Source organism: Patagioenas fasciata, chromosome 19, assembly GCF_037038585.1.
Source record: "Patagioenas fasciata isolate bPatFas1 chromosome 19, bPatFas1.hap1, whole genome shotgun sequence".
Taxonomy (NCBI): domain Eukaryota; kingdom Metazoa; phylum Chordata; class Aves; order Columbiformes; family Columbidae; genus Patagioenas; species Patagioenas fasciata.
This window is the reverse complement of record NC_092538.1, coordinates 6,086,228-6,110,504: the sequence shown is the minus strand read 5'-3', so window position 1 is coordinate 6,110,504 and position 24,277 is coordinate 6,086,228. Positions and strand designations below refer to the sequence as shown.

At 43.1% G+C, this 24,277-nt stretch overlaps 2 protein-coding genes across 7 annotated transcripts in view; one reads left to right on the top strand and one right to left on the bottom strand.

The window, feature by feature from the left end:
* Positions 1–398: 398 nt before the first annotated feature.
* UBE2G1 (ubiquitin conjugating enzyme E2 G1) lies at positions 399–23,664 on the bottom strand. The gene is made up of 6 exons (XM_065852964.2): positions 23,289–23,664; positions 8,593–8,695; positions 5,472–5,569; positions 4,244–4,422; positions 2,832–2,953; positions 399–1,595 (listed from the first exon to the last, which is right to left on the bottom strand). The coding sequence occupies exons 1-5, from the start codon at positions 23,647–23,649 to the stop codon at positions 2,867–2,869; spliced, it is 828 nt and encodes a 275-aa protein (XP_065709036.2). The 5' UTR covers positions 23,650–23,664; the 3' UTR covers positions 399–1,595; positions 2,832–2,866.
* The window catches only part of LOC136109923 (protein spinster homolog 3-like), a 43,217-nt gene continuing 41,373 nt past the window's right edge, over positions 22,434–24,277 (top strand). For 3 of the 6 annotated variants that reach the window (XM_071817119.1, XM_071817116.1, XM_071817115.1), the window contains exon 1: positions 22,434–24,277. Coding sequence is in view for 1 of the 6 variants with exons in the window: in XM_065852962.2 (XP_065709034.1) it covers positions 22,600–22,606 (7 nt within the window). In the remaining 5 variants the exon portion in view is untranslated. The other 3 variants (XM_065852962.2, XM_071817118.1, XM_071817117.1) reach the window with 2 other exon arrangements.

Genomic DNA, 24,277 nt, shown 5'->3' with positions numbered 1-24,277 from the left:
TACAAGATGACACTTTAACGCTGGAACTCCTGATTTACTAGTGGGTTACTCTGTGCAGTTAAAAGCTGTGGTAAACCTGTGACAGAGCAGAAAACAGGCAAGTAGTTCCAAGTCCCTCCACAAAGTTTCTTTGGTAGAAAGGTATTGCAAATAAGCTTGGAAAACTCTTATTACTAGATACTCCAAGATAAGTATTTGCACACCGGAGGAGTAAAGATGGTACAATAGGAAGAAAGGTGTGTGTGTTTTGTTTGCTTTTTCATTATTTCAAGATTAAATACAGTATGTAAAATTCAATACATTTGCCAATGTTTTGTTGTTGAAGATGTTCAGGTCAGTTGTGCTCCAACTGCAGTTACTCTTCCTATTCAGATACTCAAGACAGCCAGTTTGACACATTATTGGAAAAAATTATATTTTGGAAGAACTCACTACAGAAGGTGACAGAATTCCAAAAATCAAATTACATGAAAATATACATCGCAATTTTCTTTGTACATTAGGTGAGGAAAACTCTGAAGTAGAAGGCAAAGAATATGAAGGGCCACAGAAGAGAGAAAAGGAGGGAAACTATTTTTGATACCAAACCCAGAAGTTAGTCATTTGAAAAGCCTACAGATGTGCATGCTTGAACTTAACCTTGAGGAAAACACAAGCCTCCCCCCATACACCCTGCCCCACAAACAGGCAATGAAAAAAAAGGCAAAACCAAATCACCCATAAAAAAAGCAGCTCATTCCTATCTTGGACTAACTTAGTCAACTGAACTTCCAAATGAAAGCGCTCAAGAGCCTTGGAAGTTAAAAACCAGCAGGCTGCTCAAGGGTGCTCCATGGCCAGGTTTATTGCTACACCCAATTCAAGAAGAATGTGCAATTGGGTTGAAAAAAGGGGTGGGAAGAAAAAAAAGCCAGCACCTTTGAAACTGCAAAGGTTATCATAAAAGAAGACACAAGTAATTAATAGCAAATCCTTTCAGGGTTTAATTAGGAAAATTTTAAGTTCCAATGGGGGAAATAAAAGGGAGCACACTTCCAAAACCAACATACTAAATTTCAATAAGCAAAATACTTTAATTAAGCCTCAGTGGGTCAAAGGAAAATTAAAGTGGGAAAAAAAAAACAAAACAAGTTGATCCTAATTGGTTTTACTTTGACATGCTTCACAAGTTGGTGTTTGTGTTCTTTTTTTCCTTCCTCTTTTTTTTGTTTAAACTGATAGGAAACAAGGAACAGGGAGAGAAAAACCTGCTAAAATCTTTAGAATTTACACGATTCTATTCCTAACTACAGACAGCATTATTTGGTACAATGTGTATTTGTGGATGTACATGAACAGTATATATATTATCCGGATCATGTTGTGCTATGTACACATCTTTACAATTCTTCCTGAAGGTTAAAGCAGTTCATTAGATTTCAAAATGCGTAATCATCTTGTGTTGGCACTTGTTAGGCTCTTGTCAGCATTGATAACTGGCATGTTTTATTGCAGCCCAGTTCCAGCCAGTGTTTGCCAACTTGTAACAACAGAAGTCCAGCAATAGGTGGGTAGAGTGCAGGAAAAAAACAGTGCCATGTTTCTCATTTGGAGACCTACAAAGAAATCACAGTCATTAGAATAAACCCCCTCATCATCCTCAGTTATTTTAAAGATATAGTGTTTCAAGCTCAAGGAAGATAATTACTTGTTCAAGAGCTTTACATACCTCTAAAGAGAAGATGCATAAAATCATCACCAGAGAAAGACTCTAGTTCAGCACAGTGTGTATCCAGCTCAACTATCAGACTTTGAGGCTCCTGTTACTCGTGTTGCTTGTCAAGCACACAGTGTGTAAGTGTTTGATTGTTCACACATACAGCTAAACACTCGTAGATTTGTCATCGAAAAGTCCACGCATTTCTTACTGTGAATGATGGATGCTGCTTCAACAGGGAAGTGCGGTACAAAATGACATTGCAGGGCTTCGCTACGCAATAACACCACAGCTACCGACTCAGATTCTGCTTGTTTGAAACCAGTTATGTGACCCCTTCTCATCCAATTCACTGCCCGTCACTTACTTAGGAGGAGTCACCAGGACTTGGAAAAGCAACACAGCCAATTATTTAGATATTTGTCATGAGCATTGTTTCACTATGGCCAAGTTTAACATGGCAACAGAGCTGAGGTTAATTAAGGATACTCTGGAGCATTACTCACAGTTACTCCCTTTCTTTAAGACAGAAAAAGATTGTTAATGCAGCTGACAATTCTCACACTCTAGTTACAGGCAATTGTACAAGACATTTAGTTCCTTTGCTCAGTTGTTTGATCAATATTAAGCATTTTCACACTTCTCTATACTGGAGAAAGTTCCTTTCAATCAAAGCATTTCTGCAGAGAAAAGATACTGTGGTACTAGTTGGTCATAGATGGAGCCTTCCCCAACCCCCACAATTCTTACAGAACTATCTCCTGCACAACCTTGATGAAGAAAGACCAATTAGCAGGAGCATTTAGTAAGCTGTTCTGTTTTTTCAGACAGTACCACTTCTTTAAACTACATACAGCACTGTATTTTTCCCCCCTACAAGTTTTGTATGCTGAAGCTAACTAGTAGTTTTGAGCTTACCCAGCCAAACAGGTCAGAGAAGTTTATTTGCCAAACTAACTACTAAGAAAAAGCAGCTTTGACATGAAGCTCTGCTTTGCAAAGCTGGAGTGGGCAGTTATTAGCTAGTTGAGGAAGTTCTTCCCTGGCATACCAAAAAAAACCACAATAGTTCATCAATGCTTACACAGGAAATCCTAAATTCAAGTAACTGACTTCTCTTCAGAAGGATACTTACCCTGAAAAAAGTGAAGCTACTAGCTGCTGAATAAGTCACTCAAAAGCAGTTTCTTGGCTTTTTCTTACACAGCGGGCAACTTTTCTTTTAAACTCTCCATTCCTATCTTCTCTCCATTCTTTCTGTAATGGAATAGACAGCTTTTAGGTATCAGTCCTATAACAATGTAGAAGTTCTAGGAAGACTCTTGGTGCTTCCAGACATTAGCCATCTAGTCAGCACCTAAATTTGCTTACGATCACTGAGCCAGTCACTGAAAACAGTGATATTCAGGAATTCTAAAAGCTCACTCAGCCTATTCCAGTGTTCTGTCACCCTTACTGAGAAGAAGTTTATTCTCAAATTTAAGTGGAACCTCTTTTGTTCCAGCTTGATCCCATTACCCCTTGTCCTATCATTGGTTGTCACCGAGAAGAGCCTGGCTCCATCCTCCTGACACTCACCCTTTATATATCTGCAAACATTAATGAGGTCACCCCTCAGTCTCCTCCAAGCTCCAGAGCCCCAGCTCCCTCAGCCTTTCCTCACACGGGAGATGCTCCACTCCCTTCAGCATCTTTGTTGCCCTGCGCTGGACTCTCTCCAGCAGTTCCCTGTCCTTCTGGAACTGAGGGGCCCAGAACTGGACACAATATTCCAGGTGTGGTCTCACCAGGGCAGAGTAGAGGGGCAGGAGAACCCCTCTCAGTCTACTAACCACCCCCCTTCTAACCCACCCCAGGCACCATTGGCCTTCCTGGTCACAAGGGCCCAGTGCTGGCTCATGGTCACCCTGCTATCCACCAGGACCCCCAGATCCCTTTCCCCTATGCTGCTCTCTAATAGGTCATTCCCCAACTTATACTGGAACCTGGGGTTGTTCCTACCCAGATGCAAGACTCTACACTTTCCCTTGTTATATTTCAGCAATCTCTCCAAAACTCTTATTTTAGGTCATGAACTGTTCTATCTGCTTCTTACAATGTCTGTTCAGGCTCCTGTTCCTCAGTTTTCTCCCACTCCAAGAGACAGTTCTCCATCTCGCATAGTTCATTTTTCCAGGAAGCAGCTATATCCCCTGTTCCCATAATGCTGTGACTTGCCTGTAATACCTTATTCTCTAGAGCCACTTAAAACTAGAAATTAATGAAAGCAGATAAAGTATCTTTTAGTAACTGCTAAATAGTGTTGCTGCAGTAAACTTGTACTTTGTAAACCAAGTAGAAGACATCTTGATAGCAGCTCAGAATAAAGCACATGAGTTGCTGGTTCATTATTACACTGACGAGTATGTTCTGGTTAATGTGAAGAGGACACGATCTACAATCCAGCAGGAGTTATTATATCATTTGTACAAACTAGAAGCAAAATGCCATTGCAGGCTTAGGTTTCAACACCAAAGACAGTTGGCAGCCCAAGAAAAAATATCTTACCGCTGCATCAACATTAGCAGGAGAATCACCATTGGGATCTGCCAGCATAGAAATAACACTAATCATTATAGTTTCCACTGTGTGAATGGGAAGCCAGCGTTCCTCAGGTTTTTCATAGCCATATTTGTCTTCTCCAGGCTCATGAAGAATTGAAATGCAGACATCGCCGTTCTTGTCAACTACAAAATAGAACAAGGCATATTTCAGTAATGAACAACATGCTGGCATTTCTTCAGGACAGTTACGGAACTGTTAATCTTCACTCCTGCTAGTCTGAAAACACGTTGGTGAAGACACTTTACAAAAAAGCAAAGTAATTAACTATTACAAAACTCTATCTGTAATAAATGGGACTTTTGTCTGTTATTATTGCTGGACCTCTGACAGACAGGGCACATGGGGAGGAAGAACTTAATTCTAACATCATGCTGCAACTTTCAAGACTATTTAGACAGGCTTCCACTAAAGCTTTTTCTGTTGAGTTCAGCAAACTAGAGAGTCAATTCTTTTTCCACAGCAACAGCATCACCTGGATATTACTGCAATATACTGGAATATGATTTAAGCTGCTGGAATTAAACCAGCCTGGCAAGTACTCTGGTATTTCCAGAGCTGAAACTCACACAGCATCAAAATAATCTCTGTCCCTTATGATGGCAGCACTGTACTGGTCTCCTCCCAGCTTTCAACAACTACGACTTCAATAATGACTTTAGAAACTGAGGAGCATTCCTCCTTCCCAGTAAAAACCTCCTTCCATTTTATTTTACCTCCTCATCCATGTCCAGCAGTCCATGAATAAGAGAAACATTAGAAGGAAAATTCTTGGAGGGACTAAAAGATGCTGTTGTTTCCTTTCATGCTTTACTGGGCCTTCTACATTGACTGCCAAGTTAGTAATACCAAGATGAAATATTTGAAGGTACAACAAAAGGCAGCTATAGAAGTCAAGTTTCTCCTCAGATGAGAATTTCACACTTAAGGGGAAAAAAATATCCCTGAACAGTTACCAAGAATTCAAGAAGCTGTTTTCAGTAGTTTCTGAAAATACTTTAGGAGTCTCAGAGCAGCAATATTAAAAACCCTACCATGGTTATTACTTCTTTATGAAGATGGCAAAGTAAATGCAGAGATTCATATTTCTAACATGAACAGAAACACATCAATATGTCCTCACCGCATTTCAGCTCTTAATTGCAAAAAGAAATTGAAACTTGACATTTCTTACCATTTGGATGCCAGATTTCTGTGATGAATTTCATTTTTGGCGGCCTCAGTGGATAGTCTTTTGGAAAAGTAAGATGAGCCTTGAAAACACCACCTTCACTGGGGAATCAAAAATATCTTAGTAGAGTTTCTTGTAAGCTTAAGCTGAAGATTGGAACTCACTAGTGTATCAAAAGCTCTAAGTTTACCCCTCATACAGCTTAACATCATGTTAGTAATCAGCAGTACCATCATTTCCATATGCAATGCAAAGAGTTTCTAAATTGAGAAGATCTTTTCACAAGATACTGGATCTTTTTTAGAATTTGGAGGATGTTCCAGAGGGGAAAAAAACCACACACACACAAATTATAAAACCCCCACAAACCTGCCAAGGAATTAACCATCTGCAATTACACCTTAACATTTTCCTTTCCGGTACATTTATCAACAGGAAAAAAAAAACACACTACCAAAAACTCCCCTTCTCGAGTGCTGCCCAGCAGATACCTGTTTCTTTTCCTCCTTTAGAGACCTCGGGCCTAATTTCTCACTACTGGTCTGTAGCAGTGAGCCCCAGAAAAGTCACAGAAAGCTTTATAGGTATGTCTAGAGCATCACTTGGCAAAAAAACCTTTTCAACACTAAGCTACAGGGACCCAAGGCATGCCAGTGAGGTGTTCTGCACCACAGTTACCCACTAAACTGGAGAACAATAGTAAGACAGATCCAGTTTTTATGTGGAGTCACACACCCATATTTAACAAAGGTAACAGTTCGTTGGGTTTTGGGGGAGTTTCAGTTGGTTGATTTTTTTTTAAATAGCTTTCAATAGGTTTCAATACACAGGAATAGTCCCTTCTAAAAAATGTGAAGGTCTATATTAGATGTAAAGCCTCATAGATAGAATACTTCATTAATGTAAGTACTATAACACTTGCTCCATTACTGTCATTTCTTGTAATTGTAGTTGAAACTGCAAAGGTAGAAGTTACCAAAAAAAGAATATAACCTCTAAAGAAGGTGGCACCAGATGTGCAGTTTGACAAGCTACTCCTCAGTAGCCACGTAGACAAAATAGCTTTGTCTTTTTCTACACAAATATTCAGTGCATTCTTTTCCCCTTTATTTGTAAAAGGGCAGGAGCCAGTATCCAAAGCCCACAGGCTACTAAGAAAATAATAAGTTTTACCACCACTAACCAAAGATGTCCAATTCTAGTAAGTGTCTGGAAAAAGAAAGCAAACCAACACCCCAAATCCAAAAAACATGAGATCTAAGTGACTTGGCTCTTAAAATAAAACAGCTGAGGGGATCTGAACCCACAGCACCCATTTTCCACAAGTTTTAGAAAAGGCAGGCAGTTTCCAAAGAATCCTAGATCCTGGGAAGCGTAGGAGTTGCAGAAACACTGGCTATTTTAACATCCATGCCACTCAAGACAAAGGAGAGTTGGATTACATTTGTTGATAGCCCCAAACCAGTTAAGTCCTTTCTTGCAAAATGAAAAAAGTCTTTCCCTTCTTAAAGCAGCATATCCTAAAGCTACTGGGTTATATGACATACTGGGTTGCTCCTCATCAACTACATATAAATACAGCTCTTTAATGGGATACACTTTAGAAACCGTTAATGAAGTACAGCTGTCAATTAAGGGAGACCAGTGCCATTTTTAGCAATATTCCTTCTAAAGGGGTCCCTGTCAGTAGAGTCACACTGAGTCTAATGTCTCTTTAGGTAAACTCAGAATAAAGCGGGATCAGGAATGAGAATGAAGTTTGAAAGTTTCGAAACACCTGGTGAAGTTAAAGTATTATCTTCTACTGTCGTCATAAAACACACCAGGGAGGAAGAATTCAGTAAAACGCTACCTTGAAAAACAGCAACTAAGAACCAGAACAGAAGAAAGCTGCTTATCTAAAAAGCCTCAAAACAAGCGCCGCACCTTACTGAAAGTGGGGAAAATGCTATTGCAATTTAATGAGAAGCAGTATTTCGTTACTGACAGTATTTATAAAACAGCCATGAGAATATAATGGAGCCACTACAAGGCTGTTGAGAGGTCAACAGAAGTTGGAGAATTCATTGCATGCAAGAGTGAGAATCACAACTGTAGTAAGCTTAAGAGGAAGCAAAGCAATTAGATTTCTGTGTTTAAGTACTTATTCAGAAGGCTGCAGCCAGAGGTATACAACAACTTCATGCTGGAACTAAAATTGACCTCAAGTAAATGTCACAAGGCTTTTTGTATCAGTGATTTACCACTGGAACAGCTTAATGAGGGAGAACAGAGTTCATCTTCAAGAGCTACACTTTAAACTGACCTCTTCTGGGTATAGAACCTTTTCTCAGGAGCTAGAGTAGGTGATCATATATAACCTCTTTGAGAAAGAAAAATGGTTCTCTCAATCAGCCAGTGGGGTTTTTTTAAATTTTTTTAAACCACACCACACACCCCCAATCCAAACACCCTGCATGCACCAGAGCACTTTCGGTGTACAGCAGTGTAAAAACACAACCAACTTACAGTCCAGGAAAATAAGTTACTGTATGAACTGCATAGTTTTGTGTTCAAATGTCAATTAAAGAAGCCAGTCCTTAGGATAAAGATACAAGCTTTTTGCAGCCCACTATGGAAGGTTTGCCAACAATTCAAGTCCTAGTGTGTACTCCAGGTCACACTAGTAAGTCCTCTCATCTCACACTGACAGTGTTTAAGGCTAATTCTATGGTCTGCTGCAGCTTACTCAACTACATCCCTCTTGAATACTTTCCTACAATTCCCAACATGGAGTTGTAATGGTTTAAAATGGTACCATCAGTTAAACTAGAGCCTCATAGGAATAACAGAAATAGTGGATTATACCTGCCTTGCTTAAACGCATAAGAAAACAGATGCTGGCTCTAAGTAAAGCCTACTCTTATTTCTACACCAGTACAAAGGGATCAGTGTTGCATTTTCCCAGAGGAGCAAAGCAGCTTAGAATTTCTATATAGCAAATGCAGCTATTTACAGGTATTTCACTAGCAACAGAACAGCATTACCTAACTTAGTATGAAGATTTAAGTTCTACTCACTTAGACCAAACTAGAACTAGTAAATTCGAGTTCACTTAAGTTTCCATATAAGCATCAGTACTTACTATAGTGTATCTGGAGGACCAATAATAAGGACTTCCCATCGATAAAGATCATTGTCATCTATTAAGCCCGCTGAAAAGCCTTCCACTGGATTTTTGTTGAGCTCTGTGTAGGAAAAAGAATTTAAGAATGACTTGAGGTGTCTGATACGCATTCACCGTTTTTGCTCATGCCTCTGTATGTGACCAAAAAACCCCATGACTTCCACTGATTTGGTGCCTACCGATGGACTTACAGCCTGGCTGAAATACCCTCAGCGCCCTACCACAGACCCATCATTTGACATTTAAAACTATCTAAGCACATCATGTGCTGGAGATAATGATTTACTACATTCTGAACTACTAGAAGAGACCATAGAAGATAAGTTGTTATACTGTTTAGGTTTGGGGGCTTTATTTTTTTCTTTTGTTTCACAGTTTTATCCACATATTCACAATACAGGATTCTATGTTTATAGGCTACTTCATCTACTTACTGCAAGATAGAAGGCTCATCTGGAAACAGCTATGCAAAGTCAGACCTAGATAGAGTTTCTGTTTCCAGCCTGCTCCAGGAAAAGAACATAAGATTTGGAAATAAACACCTCAAATGAGTTCTGCCTAAAATTCAACCTGGGGTGCAGGGGAGAGAAAGTCTCTTAACCAACAGCTTCAGGCCAAAAACTAATTTAAATGCTCTACTGATGCCAAATTGAAAATCTTAATCCCACATTTCCAACTGAACACACAAAGTCCTGGGGGATCTCGGGTATTTTGGATAGGGGAAGGAGGTAAAAAGTTATGCCTTCAACTGATCAGTAACTTCCAGCTTAAAATAGGGATTTTATTATTTTGTTTTACAATTACTACTGCACTTATTTTAAATCCTGCCAACATTATGCAGCCCTCATTATTGTATTCCACACTACAGTCAGTCCACATACTCCCTCCTCGTAAACCAAATAGCTGGATTTTGTGCTGATTTCTGGGCATTGCAGACTTCAGTTAAGAGGTGCTTACAATGTCTGTGGGTACATGCAGAAAAACTTCAAGTGAGAACCTCACACCTTTACAGAGAAAAGGCTACACTATTAACTCCAAAGTGATTTGCCCATAAGCTTGCAGTCAGTGTTTGCCAGTTAAGAACTTTACTATTTAAAGCATGGCTAAAAAAATCATCAATTCAAGCCCTATACAGAAGAGTCAAAGTCAACACAGGGAAAGAAAAGCGCTCGGCTCACATGAAGGACCCCAAGTCCTGAAGACGCAGACAGCAGGAATATCTACTGTGGCCACTGGTAACTCAGAATCAAATTTATCCACAAAGATGACTCAATGCTAAAATGCCAAGAAATGTATTGGAAGGGCTTTTCTTAGAAGCTGCTCAACAGGAGTTCAGTCAACAGATGAGATCAACCATTCACTCTCCAAGTTGCAGGACAAAGACTTAAGTATTGAACCAAACTCTGTTTTCTTAAGACAGTGCCTGAAACAAAAGGTAATAGCACAGGCTATTTAACCACCATACAAACTTCAAAACCAAAAACTATAGCGTGGCCACATTTCCATTAAGCAAAACAGTTCTCACCCTCTGGCATCTCTGAAACTGTGCAAACAGCTGCATGAGCTTGAGTAACAGTTCTATTTAATTTTAGGTAAAATGGACAGAGTCTACCTGTCTCACATGGAGCGAGGACTCCACCAGTCCCTTACTACCCCCCTACTACAGACATTCCTCCAGCATTACCTATTAAAAGTTCCACCACAGGAGCAGTTGAATATAACCTGCTTTCTCATGCAGGATTTTATTTTTTAAAAAATTGTCTACTGCTTGTGCAAAAAAGCCACATCTGTCCAGGACACTTAAGTCATCCTTTTAGATATTACATTAGTATTGTAATACAGAATACCCAGTGTAACAACTACACAAGAGAAAGAGTACAAATACTGGATTTGAATAGCTCACCTTAAGACTTAAAAACCTGAAGTTAAGCCTCCATAACACAAGTTCCCTCCTTTCTGCATTTCTACAGGGAGAAAATCCTTTATGCCAAGTTCTGTGTAAACTGCTATAATTTAAGCTGCTCACATTTAGCTTCCCTGTTGTTTGCTAGTTATCACTTACCAGTGATAAGACTGTAAACAAGCCTGCCAAAAGTTAAGACCGGAAAATTCAACATGCTTCTCTCCATCTAAATACGCCACACTATTTTTCAATCCAACATGCACATTTTCTGTTCTGTTTCTTGATTTGTGCTATTTCCATATTTTTGCACATCTGTCTCAGCCTCCAAATAACTTTTTTATCCTTAGGTTCTCAAACATTTTTCATGTACTTGTTCCCAACGAAAGCCAGTTCTTACACTCTGACTCATACCCAAGACCTCGAAGCGCTATATTGCAAGAGATCTTGTGAGAAGGAATAAAATTGCAGGATGCCAACTCTTGTAATGCAGAAAATCTGTAAATTGTACAAAAGGGACAGCTGTTGACAAAAATGTTCAGTTACAGCAGTTACTGAAATTTCCTTAGTGGCTGCTGCCTATGAAACAAATTATGGTGTTTCTTTTACAGGAGGTGGCATTGGTCTCTGCTTGTAAAAGGTTTAATTTTCCTTCCACAGTAGCAATACTGAAGCATAGTTCAAAGGGCTACTGCTTGCACAAATAGTTTAACTTGAGGGAGAACAACAGATATAAGCTCATGCACCTTCTCCACTAGAGGTATGTAGAACTACCATAGGCAAGTTAAAATGAGCTTTCCCATCCAGATTATTTATGCTAAACTGAACATCAACTAAAGGCTAGTTGGCAGACAAAAAAGGAAATCTCAGGAACGCGATGCACTGGGACATGAAAAACATCATCCTTGGCTGCTTTACCATGGATAGCTAAGAGCTGCTACTCGTTAAAACTTGCAAACACTGAAGCCTGAGCTTTGTTTCATTTTGGTTTTCCCCTTGGATATAGCCAATGCTGCACATCAGAACAGCTCACTAGTAGTACCACCTATCTCATATTGAGTCGAGAGTCACACAGTGGTGAAATCCATGCATCAAAATCCCAAACAGAGATGCCACCACAGCAAGGAAGGAGCAGAACACTCTGCTCGGTCGCCAGAGTCAGCTGCCAGGCAGAGGGCTGCTGGTGACACTGACACTGCACTTGAGAAAACCAGACACCTGTTCCCTGCTGGCATTCCTCACCAGCTACAGCACTTAACTACTTGCAGCCCAAACAGAGTTTTCCTAGACAAACACAGGGATGAGGAGGATCAGAAAGCAAGGAGTTCCATCCCCTCTTCCAGCCAGGGACAGGGAACGGGTCCTCCGTGCAGGTTGTCTACAAAGCCCTGTTGAAGAGCCAGCCTACAAATCCTGGAAAAGCACAGAAGTCAAACACCTACAAAGAACTGAATCCCTTCACATTATTTTTTCAATATTTAGTTTTGCTTCGATGTTTCTTGTTTAGGTAAAGGTATGCTGTATTTTTTAAATGTAAATGAGTATATTAACACATTTCCATCAGGTCCATGCCTAAATAAGTGCAACTTACTTGCTACTACTATATATTATGCTCTATGGTTTAGCATTTCTGCCAATATTCTCTGCATTTCTGATAGTTTAATAAGAATTTTTTTTCCCCAGAGGAAGAAAAAAAGCATCTTACATTAAGTATGGAAGCAGTTTCAGGTAGAGCCTTTGCGGCTCAAGCAGCAGCTGACAGCCAAAGCAGCACAAGCCTGGACAGCTGCCAGGCAGCAACATACTGGGAACAGAATCCTGTGGCTGCTTATAAATTAGACATGCAGTTCCTTTAATCCCAGTCCTGAACCAGTACCTGATTTGGAAAGTGAGGAAGACTAAAGGCCCATAATCCAACCGAGTTGTTCAAGTCCAGCACAGACTTGAACATCCAATGCCTACCCTCCCGCATGATCGGCCAACACAACACAGTGCTCTTTCAGCGGTTTAGCTCTTACTAAAGCACAACTGAGTTACCATTCCCTTAAACTTGAGCCAAAGTACCATAAACCGTGCTTCCAGTTTCAGCGTTTAGTTTACGCCAAGCTACTGATGTTCCCACAATCACTAAAACTGCCTTTATAGAAGCCAAAACACATTCACCAATCCAAAAGCAAAACAGCATCAACAAAAATGACTAAGCAGAAAGAGCCCCATGGCTGCATGGAGCAGCTATGTACGGCATCTCAACTTTTCAGCTTGATGTTTCACCAGGCAGCCACTGCATATGAACACTTCAGAGGAAGCTACGTTGCTGTACAGAGCTTTCAAAAACATAAGCTTCTACAGGATTTGTAATAGCAGCCTCTTCAGTAAATTAGACAGTGGTTTTGTGCAGGCAGTGGATTAAGTTGAGCATAAAAACAGAGGTAGGACAGCCCAAGTCCCAGCTAAGGCTTCTGGAGAACTCATCCAGCTGACTTAACACACAGCTCCCACAACAAGCAGGCCATATGAGAGCTTTACATTAGGTTTGTTTTTTCTTGGTTGCTTTTTGTGAGTCTCAGAACTAGTCAAGGAGCTTTTACCAACTGTACAGACTGAAAATCCTCATTCTAGGTTCTTCTCTGTACTCCAAGCTCAGACTTCCATACAGTTATATTACTTAACTGAGGTCAGTTATGATTTCCAAGACTTACCTTTCTGCCTGCATACCCAGCGCTAAGTCTCTGGTTCTAGAAGATTAGGGGTGAGATAAAGTAACTTGATCCCTTACAAAGATGTATTCCCAGAGCTCTCCATATTATCTGCTTTCATCATGTTCTGTCTTGCTCTATGAGCTCATCCAAAAAGGTCAGACAAAACATAGCACAAGATATGCTATGGTAGCCTCTTCAGCAGTGACAAAATGGCAATTAAGACAACAGTTTTAGTCTCAGAAGGACTGGAGTGAGACTGAAGCATTAAAGACAAATCTGTCTTAAGGAGAGACCTTTACCAACCAGTTCAGCAGCAGCTCTAGATTTGACTCTTAACTTTAGCCTGGCAACTGATTTCCAGTGCTCCACACGTCACTCCCTGTTGATAAGGGCAGCATGACAGACTCTAACAAATCTAATTCTCTGCTCAGGTCAGAGAACTTGTAGGGAGGGTTGTCTAGTTAGCATTAACAGGCAAGTTGCCCACAGAAATCATCCAAGTGCAGTGCTGCAACAACATGCTTCACTTGCCATCTGCTCAGCTATACCTGTAGAGCCTTCCAAGGATTTGCACAGTGAAGCAGGTTTGGGAAGGACGGATGACAAGGTTGGGGGTTTCTTGCTTTTTGTTTTTACTCCCAAATAACCCTTCTAGCCAGAGCCACAGTTCAGCTCTGCAAACAAGAGGACAGCAGCACTAGCCTGAAGTGAAGAGGCAGAAACTCCTGTAACTGCCACTATGGGGCTGTGGATTAAGGTTATAGTGCCAGAGAAACTCAACTAGACAGAGACTGGAATTCTTTTACTAGAAAGGTGTCACATTATTCCAGACATAAGCTAAGAATCAAGTTTCTTTGTTGTGTATGTTCTGCAGCGCCACATTTGCATGAGCTGGGGCATACCTGAAGACAATTAAAAGTTCAGGTTAAGAGTCAGTTTTCAACTAATTAACAGCCTAACCAGTACCAAAGGCCTGCAAGCGTCTATCTTGATTCTTAAGGAGTTCCCCATAGTCCCTTAAGTCCATTGAGGTGGCCACTGACAGATATTGTCAATGCTCCTTTAGACATGGATCTCAAAGGTCGCAAAGCCAGCTCTCTCACACAGTCTCAATTAGACCACAGATATCCAGCCACTGATCTGACTTGGCAACTGTTTACTCAGCCCATGACCATTTTACCAAGGAGTCACAAAGGCAGGCAATAGGGATGACCTACTTTGAGACATTTTCTTTCTGTAGCACTCTTCATACATAGAAGCCTTCTGTGGACACACACTCAAACTAGTCCTTTCCCCAACACCCCACACCTACCATACACAGAAGGAAGCTCTCTTTCCCCCTCCTCCTAATGTGTTTGCCAGTAAGCAAATGTCTGCAGCTCAGTAACTTAAGTAACTGAGTGCAGTGCACCTACTAAATCCACAAATCTTTTCTCTCAAGAAGGTGCTGCACAAATTACTTTCCTGTCCCAATCAGCTTCCACAGAACACTGGAAATACAAAACACACTGATGAAAACCTTTCAATTCCATAGTATTGTTTAAAGCTTTGAAATAGTTATGCTTCCAGAATTAAGTTTATCAGAAGTAAGCTTAGAACATATGTTGAAATTAATACCAATCATATATTCTGGAAGAAATCAAGATATACTCTCTCCTGTAGAACCCTCTTTGACTAGGCTGCTTGAAGCATGCTGTGTATCCCATCACATCAGAATCTAGCACAGTTGCATCAGCCAGGTTAAAGTGGAGGTTCAGCAGATCTGTTGAAAAAAAAATTCCTATTAAGGTCTGAATGTTAGGGGAAAATGGTATAAGGAGGGGAAAAATGATCGTCAGAAGGACTGGAAGAACCCCTGTTCTGAAGTCCACACCTGAAGGAACCAAGTATCTCCGCAGGAGATGCACAGCGGTTTGCCCACAAGGACTCAACTGCCACACAGGGCAGTTTCAGCTGTCACAGTGTAACAAACGCCACCTTCATTTTGTCCTCAGTGTCCAGAGCGTTTTTCCACTCTTAAGGGTCAGGCAAATAGGAGATGGGTACAGGCATCTGCCTGTATTTGAGACTGGCACCCTCAGCAGTGTTCAGTAGAGATCTTATCAGATAAGTAACTCCTGAGACTCCACAATTAGCTCATCCCAAAGGAAATGTCAAAAACAGGTCAGATGAATCACACTTTACCTGTGAGCTTCAGATGCCTACTGCATACAACTGCTAGAATTTGGCAAGACAAGTGTCATCCTAAGGTGCCAGCTGTATTAATGTAGTTGAGTTTAGCATGGACAGCAGGAAAAATTAACTTCTTAAGAGCTGTTTGCAAATTACCACACTAAAACAACAACAACCTTCTGAGCAGTCACATACACCTCAGTCATGAAACAGCACTGCTGAACATAGCTAAGAGCTCTAGGATGCCTGTGGTTTACACAGGAATAGAACACGATACTAAGAAATCCATTAGAAAGTCCGTATCACCAGACTGTGCCACAGGGAGATGTTAACACATGAGGAGTTCATCAGAAGCTCTCATCATGTACATAAGCTGTTGTGCAAGTCAAGGACACTTCTCCAGCTTGTTTACTCTCTTGTTTATAATATGAATAAGAAGTTTGCATATCCTAATTTGAGCTACATTGTTATTAAGAATTGGTTTAAGTCATTTCTCTAAGTGACTCCTGACAGCACCATTTTCTAGATCAGCACCAAGCACAAGCCAACTAAAGAACCCAGCCAGCTTGACATACCAGATATTGTGATGACTGCATGGAATTAGGTTTCCCTTAACTAACAGACTGTATGTGAAAGCCTTTACAATGGGTTTCTATTAAAAAGTCTTCACTATTATTCTAAACCTACACAAGCACTGCTAATTCATGCTCAGGAGAGCAGTTACTTTTCTGAAATCCTGTTTCATTTAGATTGCTATACTTAGTGTTCCTACAAGGTCTGAATATCTGATCTCTGCTCCCAGCTGATATGCCTTGGACCTGAGAGTAGGAAGAAGCAAATATTAACATTTACTCTTGCAGGGTGGCCTAAAACTCAGACCTACTAGATTCCACAAGTGAAAGATCTTGCCAAGACCAGTCTTGTGACAGATATCCACACACCACTGAAAATGGAGGCACAGAGCAGGTGCAACACGGTGATAGCACAGGCCTGCATGGGAAGTGTTACCCAGATTCTGTTCCCATAGGCTGGGACAAAAAGCAGACAGTGCAAGTTTCAAGAGTCACATACCCCCACCTAAGCCACTTGCTCCTCCTTCTCCAGGTACCTAACTTCACACACTCCCTTTAGGATCTGGTTAGTTTATACCTGCAGAACAGCAGCCACTTTTCAATTCCGTTCCACTTCATTAAAATCCATTCTTTAAGCTGGAAGCAACATAGTGGGTTATTTTGGGGGATATATATACACATGTATGTATTTTTAATGCTTCCACCCTATTCTACACCAATACTTGAAGCTTACTTCTGCAGAATACCCCCCATACTTAAAGACCTTCACAAACCCCAGCCTTGGAGGTGGGGAACAAGAACATCTAGATCAAAACACAGACTGCATTGAACACATTAGAGGAAGATAAATTTAGCAGAATGTCTATTTAAGGGAAACAAGTTTTTACCTACAGAGTTCACCTGCTTTCAAACTATTTAGAACAGGGCTTTGGGGGAAGAACCCCCCCGCCCAGACACACAACTTGTACCAACTAATCCTGTCTTAGTTGAATATGTACATATTGTTCCAAGTCTTTCTTGCACTAAAAAAAAAAAATACAGAAGAGTCAAGGCAGAATCAGTTCTGACTAAAACATGTGGTTCTATTTGAAGACTATTAACTCTACTTGATTTAACCCAGATCAGTTTTTCTTAAACCAAAAATACATTTATAGCAAATCAACAAATTCTTAGTTTATAATATTTAAGAACTGTCTGTGCAGAACTGAAGTTGGAATCACTATCAACCACACAAGGCAAGACATTTGCAGCAAGATTTGGGTGATTTAACACCTCCAAATCAAGATCTTATCAATGAAGCAGGAATTCTTCTAAGGAAAGTATTTTCTCAATAGGTATTAATTTTGTTCCTTATTTCACAGGATCTCCAGCAGCATTCTCCCATTCCACCATTCTCTAACAGAATGAAATAATTTTCCTGCCAGATCCCGACAGGTCCATACTTTGGCAGAGCTTACAATGCCTTGTTTGGGGGGAAGCAGAGAGAGAAAGAATTCATTTACTGTACGCTTGGTTCTTTCCCTGACAGATGAGTAACCTGACCTCCCCAGAGCCCACTGCTGGGGACGGTAGGTGCCCTATCACAGGGTGAGCTCGTGAAGCACATTCTTACTGCTTCACCCTCTCCAAGCAACCGGTTGAGTCACCAAGCCACTCCATTCTGAGGTTTAGCGAAACCTCACTTCCCAAAACTGCCAGCATCCCTGAAATTCTGCTTGTGACTGCTGTTATGAATACTCTTTTTCTTTGAAGAGGCAGAGTTCGGCATATTTCTGCAAGAAGAACTTCTGAAAAACTAACAGGCAGCTAGTAATGTTTGCCACGAGTCACATCTATTACGTTATTTGCAGTGCAACAGAAATTCAGGTTGCTCGTACTGCTCACATGCTAGTCACTGTAACAAGGCATGTGTTTTAGCAATGATATTATCTATAAAGTCAGCATGAGCTTTGATGCTTCTGTCAACACATTCTCACAAGAAACAGGACTACTTTATCTGCTAAAATGGGGCCCTATGCTGCAGGAGTGTTAAGGTGAGTGGTATACATGCTGTATCTAAGCATCCGAACTAAAAGCAGCAGAGCAAAAGACTGATGGTTATCTAAAAATATGAAAGCATGCCTTCAAAAAAAATACAGGGGGGGTGTGGTATTTTAAGCGATGCTGAAGTGAAGTCTGACACATGCAGGACCTTGGAGTCTTTATCTATTCAGGATAATACAGAATATTACTGGCCATACAAACAGACCTCTCCAAGGAAACCAGAGTAGCATCAACTTAATGCTTCAGATCAGTGCCACTCAAATTATTATCTTGTAGCCAAACCTACTGTAAGCCAGTAAACAGCCAGTGCTTAACTGCAAACAAAGGCTTCTTATACCACCAGCCACCCAAGAGAGATGCCATCTCAGCTTCAACCTATGCAGTGATCTTAATTCCATTATTCCCTCAGAATTCACTACTCAAATATTTTAAAAGTAAATCCTACACAATTGCCAGAAACTCAACTAGCTCAACATTATACTGTAAGATTTTTTCCACACAGGGAAGTAAAAATTGTTGAACTGTCACATTAAGTATTTAATACAGTTTTCCACCTTGTTAATTTTTAATCAGACATGTTTGCTTTGAAATAGGAGCTGTATACACTTTAAACTGAAATAGTGCCCTGTTTCTCATGTTTAAGAAAAATATTAGCGTGGGTTTCTTTGTATGTTAAATTGGAGAACACTTACATGACAGCACAACTTTGGCCAGCATGGTTATTCCCCTGTTTTCAGGGATCCCTGTTTATGTTAAAGAGGACTCACACTTCTGGTTCCACTGTGCGCTACCCATTTAACTGCACCCTCCCTACCTGATTTTGCTGGATGGACTAGACAAGTCTGCCTACTCTAACAAGTCTGTGTCAGCAAGGATTTGGCAGAAAGATGAAATAAAAACATACAGATAAATGCCTCAGTCTGCAAAACCCTTGGGCTTGACAGGTCTGGAGACTGGAAGAGAAGCTTTTCACTCTCAGTTGTCTCCTGCCTCTTTCTAAAGGGCACAAAGCTTTGGGGCTGTACAGAGAACACAGTTTATCTTCCCCCCTCATCCCCTGGGGGGTGAACCCTTGCTCATGTAGTCCTGTACCAGCCTACATACTTGCTAGTGACTTTTTTTTGAAGTTCAGAGGCATTTCATTCTTTTAGTTCTTCCTGCACCTGACCCATAAGAGAAAACAGACAGGTCATGGCTTCTATTTCACATTATTACCAATCCACAACAAAGTGCCTTTCTCCTTAAAAAAAATGATGTAGAACAAATATATTTCTTGAACTTTAAGATATTTCCAGAAGCTACTAGAGCTTGTAATTAAGTTGATTTGCAAATAAACAGTCATTTAACTTAAAAGATATCCACAAAGAGAACCTGCCTTCAACTCAAGCTACTTACACTAGTGCTCCAACTGGCTTTGGTTGTCAGAGATCACCCCAAGCAGATCCTTTAAACACTTAAAAAAGTAAAACAAAAACACCCAAAGTTCTGACTATCTTGATTTGAACTGCTCTTGTACCCACATCAGGGCAAGCATACATCAATATAAAAGCAGCTACTCTACTAATTCCCTGGTGATATAACTCAATATTTCGTTAGCAAAGGTACACTGAAGCTACTTGGTATTGGGGGAAAACAAACACACTAACTTGAAGTTGTATTTTGCAACCGCCACTGAATATCCTTTTTTTCAGAGCATTATCAACATCCAGAATGTGCCACTTAAGTTGACACATATATTATATCTATCGTGCCATGGTCCTGATTACCTGCTCAAGTTAGAAAACAAGACAGGTTGCTCCAGAAAAAAAAAAAAAGTCTGTCTTCATGCACTTACTGGAGCAACCTGGGATTACACTGTCAAGGTTTATTCTGTATTCTGGTAAGGTTCTTGGTTTTAAGTCTCACTGACAACTAAGACTTCCCAGTTGACCTCCACTTGAACGAAGTCTTCAAGAATCAAAGCAACTCATTGAAGCGCTACACGCCATGGACATCTATCTTCCCCATAACGCCTTTATGAAGAACCAAAACATATGGAAGACAAAAAAAACCAACACACAGGTAGCCATTCTGAGAATTACTATTTTATTTTCCTTTCTCCTCCCATCACTGTTTTTTTCCTTTTGGCATTGGAAAGAGCTATCCAGGGTCTCACCCACTAAAGAATTTCTATATTCCTCAACTGCTCCACCACTATACACATTTCAGATTCCCCCTTCAACCTCCTTCCACTTCCGGATGTTTTGCTCCCAGTCTTAACAGCTCCAACTTCAGGTCTCTTGTGCTTGAATAATGCCAATTTGGCAAGTGAGTGATCTAGAACAATTTCAACTAGATTAGATCACATAAATTCTATCCAATGCCTGTTCACTGTCCTCCAAAACCCAACCACTAGGTACAACCCAATGACTCACCACACTTGACATAACACAAAAGCTGCATGTAGCAGGAGGACTGAACTTATCAGTCCCACCAGGGCAAAGAATAGCACAATACTGGGGCTTGGGTTGAGGTACACCAAGCAATGTGAATGTAAGCAAATGGACACATTGGAGCAGCTGCAACTCTGAAGAAGATGACAACAGGGAATCAGACATCACAGCATCAGGAAGCTCAGTCTCTGCATTTCGACTTCAAGTAGATTGCTATCAGAAAGAGCCGTGTCAGAGTCCAGTTTCAGCTCAGATGTTGCTTAGGTTATCACGTATGGAAGAAACTGTGCTCTTTCTCAGCTTAATAACTCCAGAAAGGACTTCTGAAGAGTTCAAGACTCTTCTTCAGTACTCACCACACACTTAAGTATGCACACACAATCACTTCTAATATGGTATTTTTTTTAACACATATAAAAACATATCAAAGGCACTAATATTACTTAAAACACAAAAACCCCACAATAGAGTTTCATGTTACTTGCAAATGGTTGCAGTACTCAAGTCAGCACAGTTGAATCAGTAGCAGTAATAGGGAAAACTGCAAAAGCATACCAGCTTTTACCATTACACATGAAGCCTGCAGAAAAGTGAGCAGAAATGTAAACAGAAATTAACCCCAAATCTAACAGTCTACAAATCTACTTGAATATCCAACCAGCCTGTGCTTACAGAAGGTCTTAAGATCTCACAAGACAAGAAATAAAGCTACACAACAGAAGCTGACAGTTAATACTGATTATCAAGAGGCTTCAGCTAAATGTCAAACTTTCTTTCATGGAGCACAATTAGTCGGTTAAAAGAGAAATTCCAGACAGCCAAAGAACTATATTAGGTTACGAAATGGTTGTTTTTATCAAGTTAGAAAAGCAATTATTCTACACGATTGCTTCCCTAGAGGGATCATTTATAGGAATGAGAAGCTTAGCATCAAATCCAATATGGAGCTCCTATAGTAAGCCTATACACAGTGTTATTAGCACATCCAAACATGCAGACACCTTACTGAATGTCAGTAACAACTTCAGTAGTCACCAGGCATTAAGAGGTGTGTGCTTATGTTCAGGAGTGCAGCTACAGTATGTGTGAGAATTTTTTTTTTTTAAGGGGTAAAATAAAAAACAAACAAAACACAAACCCTGTGCAAATAGTTAACCACACTGAAGTTTCTCAAACTTATCATGAACTAAAACCAGAAGACAGATGCAAGAAACACATCACGTAGCTCGCTATACCTGGTTATGCAACTTCACCTCCGTATTGCTAACACTGTTCTTTCTCACCCTTAGGCTTTCAAAGCCATTACTGAAGTCTCAGGCCAAAATCACCCTCCAGGAATTCCTGTGCCACTCAGTGACCCCCGCCCCTTTGTATGGCTACTCAGCAAACTTTAGCCCGTGCTGTATTTGCCTGAGTTTAGGTACACCTAACGCACATTTCCTTATCTGGGTATGAAGCAATTTTTTTACGTAAGTGACGAAAAAGGCAATCAGATTCGCCCAAGGTGCCGGGCAGACCTGTGCGTTTTCTCGAGGGGATTACTTCATGCCGGCTGCAGAAACCCGGAGGGCAGAGGATCCGGGGGAGGGGGGGAAACATGCGCGAGTGGGGGAGCAGTGCCCGCCCGCTCCCCGCAGCACCCGGCTCGTTTCTCTTTAAATCTGGCAGCGAGCGACACATGGAGCTGCATTGTGCGCCCCGCCGCCCCGCGCATGCGCGTCCCCGCCGGGCCGGGCCGCGCCAGGTCCCCTCGGCGGTGGCGGCCCAGGCAGGGCCCGCGCGCCCGGGGACAAAGGGAGGGGGTGGGGGAGCGGCGGCGACTCTCGCCGCGAAGCCCGGCAGCCGCCCCACTGCCCTCGGCGGCGGGCCCGGCGCTCCGGCCCTTCCTGTCCCCTCGCCCCGGCTCCAACTCCTCCTTCCCCGCACCCGTCCCGCCCTCCAGCCCCCGGCGGAGCCCCCTCGCCCCTCCCTTGCGGGCTCCCTCCCGAAGCACGCGGCGGACATCCCCGTTCATCCTGCCCCCCCGGCCCGGATCCCGGGGCTGCCCGCTCCTCTCCTCCCGTCACTGCCCACAGAGCCCCCAGCTCTTCTGACAACAAAGGGGGAAGCGGCCTCCCCCTCCCGATCCGCCCTCCCCGGCGCAGGGCATGGGAGGTGAGGGGGGAGCCGGGGAGGGGAGGCGGGACGGGGGCACCTCAGGTCCCCACAGGAAGGTGCGCGTAGCGGGGGCGATTGACCCCGAGCCTGAAGGACCGTTTCCAGGGGGGAACCCTCCTTCCTCCGCTTCTTTTCGGTGCCTGACAAACATCGTCTCATACCGCAGAGACTTCCCCGCACACATCCCCCCACGCTACGGGGAGAAAAACCTCCGGCTCCCTTCTTCCCCCCGCTCCGGGGAGACAGGGCCGCGAGAGGGACGGCGGAGGCCGCCAGGCGCGGGGCGGGGGAACCGGCCGGCAGGGCCTTTACCAACCCCCACTTCCCTGACGGGACAGAGGCAGCGAAGGAAACGCTCCCCCCCCCCCCCAACGCCATGAAGGGCCCTGCGCACCCCTCCCCTCGGCTCCCCTGGCAGCGATCGCCAAGCAGGCTCCCCCTCCCCCCCTCGGCCTAGTTCACTCAGCTCCCGGCTGGGCAGGAGAGCGGCGAGGGGGGGCCGTAATCTCCCCTTCCCCCTCACACACCCCGCCGGCCGCCCGCCCGCCCCCTCCCCCGAACCGGCGTCCCTTCCCCCACCGCAGGCCCCGGCCCCTCAGAGCCCGGCCTCCGCTCCCCTCCCCGCCGCTCCCCCGCGGCGGATCGCCTCCCTCCCCGCGCCGGCCCCCAGCCCGGCTACCTGCTAGTTGTCTCCGCAGTAGCAAGGCGGACTGGAGCTCCGTCATTCTCTCCCTCTCTGCCCGGGGAGGGAGTCCCAGCGGCGGCGGGGACGGCGCGGCTCCTGGTGCTGCGAGCTCCCGAGGCGGCGGCGAGTGGCCCTCAGCCCGCCCGCACCGCGCCCCCCGGGGGTCTGGCTCCGCGCCGGCCGCCGCCACAGCACGCAGGGTCCCTGGCAGGGGCGCGCGGCCGTGGCTCCGTGCCGCCCTCCTCCTCACCGCCGCCACCTCCTCCTCCCCCCGCCCGCCAGGAATTTCACTGCACTCCGAGCCGCGGCGCGCAGGCGCACTCCGGCCCGACCGCCGGCTCTTCCGCGGCGCCATCTTGAGAGGGGATGTGAGGCGGGAAGGCGAGCGAGCCGGCTTTCGGCCGCCATCTTGAGAAGGTCGCTTTTTCTCTCCTCACCCCCAACCCCCACCCCCCCTTCTTTTTTAATACATCGGCCTGCAGGGGAGCTATTGCTGAGGAGAACCTTCCTCAGGAGGGGAGGAGTGCGCTGTCCCTTCCTGGCTGCCTCAGCGTGGCACCTCTAAGGGCAGAGGGGTGTCCCCTGAGGGGACAGCTGGCTGCTCCCTGTGGGGGACACGTCTTCCCTCAGTTACTGCGTTGCTTAAGATTACTTTCATACAGTGCAGTAAGTAACAAAAGCTACCCGGGCACTTTAGCCCTGCTTGCCCTCAGACTGCTGTCATCTCCCCAACTCAGTAAAATACATGAGTTTTTTGAAGAAGAGGAGCTAAAAAGAGTGGCTAAAAAGAGCAGGCTAAACCAAGTTATTATAGCAGCATCTGGATGAAATTTGCTCATGCAGGGTTGCTGCAAAATGTAGATTTTTTTTTGTCTGTGGGTGTGATGGGATGTTTGTGTGAGGGGGAGCTCAGCTGTGGATGTGCCCAGGAAAGAAAAGGAGATAGAAGAGGCACAAGTCAAACTCCTTGTTGTGCTTGTGAG

What these genes read in the sequence shown, in the direction of transcription:
- UBE2G1 (XM_065852964.2), bottom strand. Translation starts at nt 23,649, where the DNA reads ATGGCGCCGCGGAAGAGCCGGCGGTCGGGCCGGAGTGCGCCTGCGCGC. An exon ending in GGTCCTCCAGATACACTATA is followed by an intron (nt 5,570 to 8,592) that starts GTAAGTACTGAT and finishes TTGATTCCCCAG; the next exon opens with TGAAGGTGGTGTTTTCAAGG. An exon ending in AGAAATCTGGCATCCAAATG is followed by an intron (nt 4,423 to 5,471) that starts GTAAGAAATGTC and finishes TCTATTTTGTAG; the next exon opens with TTGACAAGAACGGCGATGTC.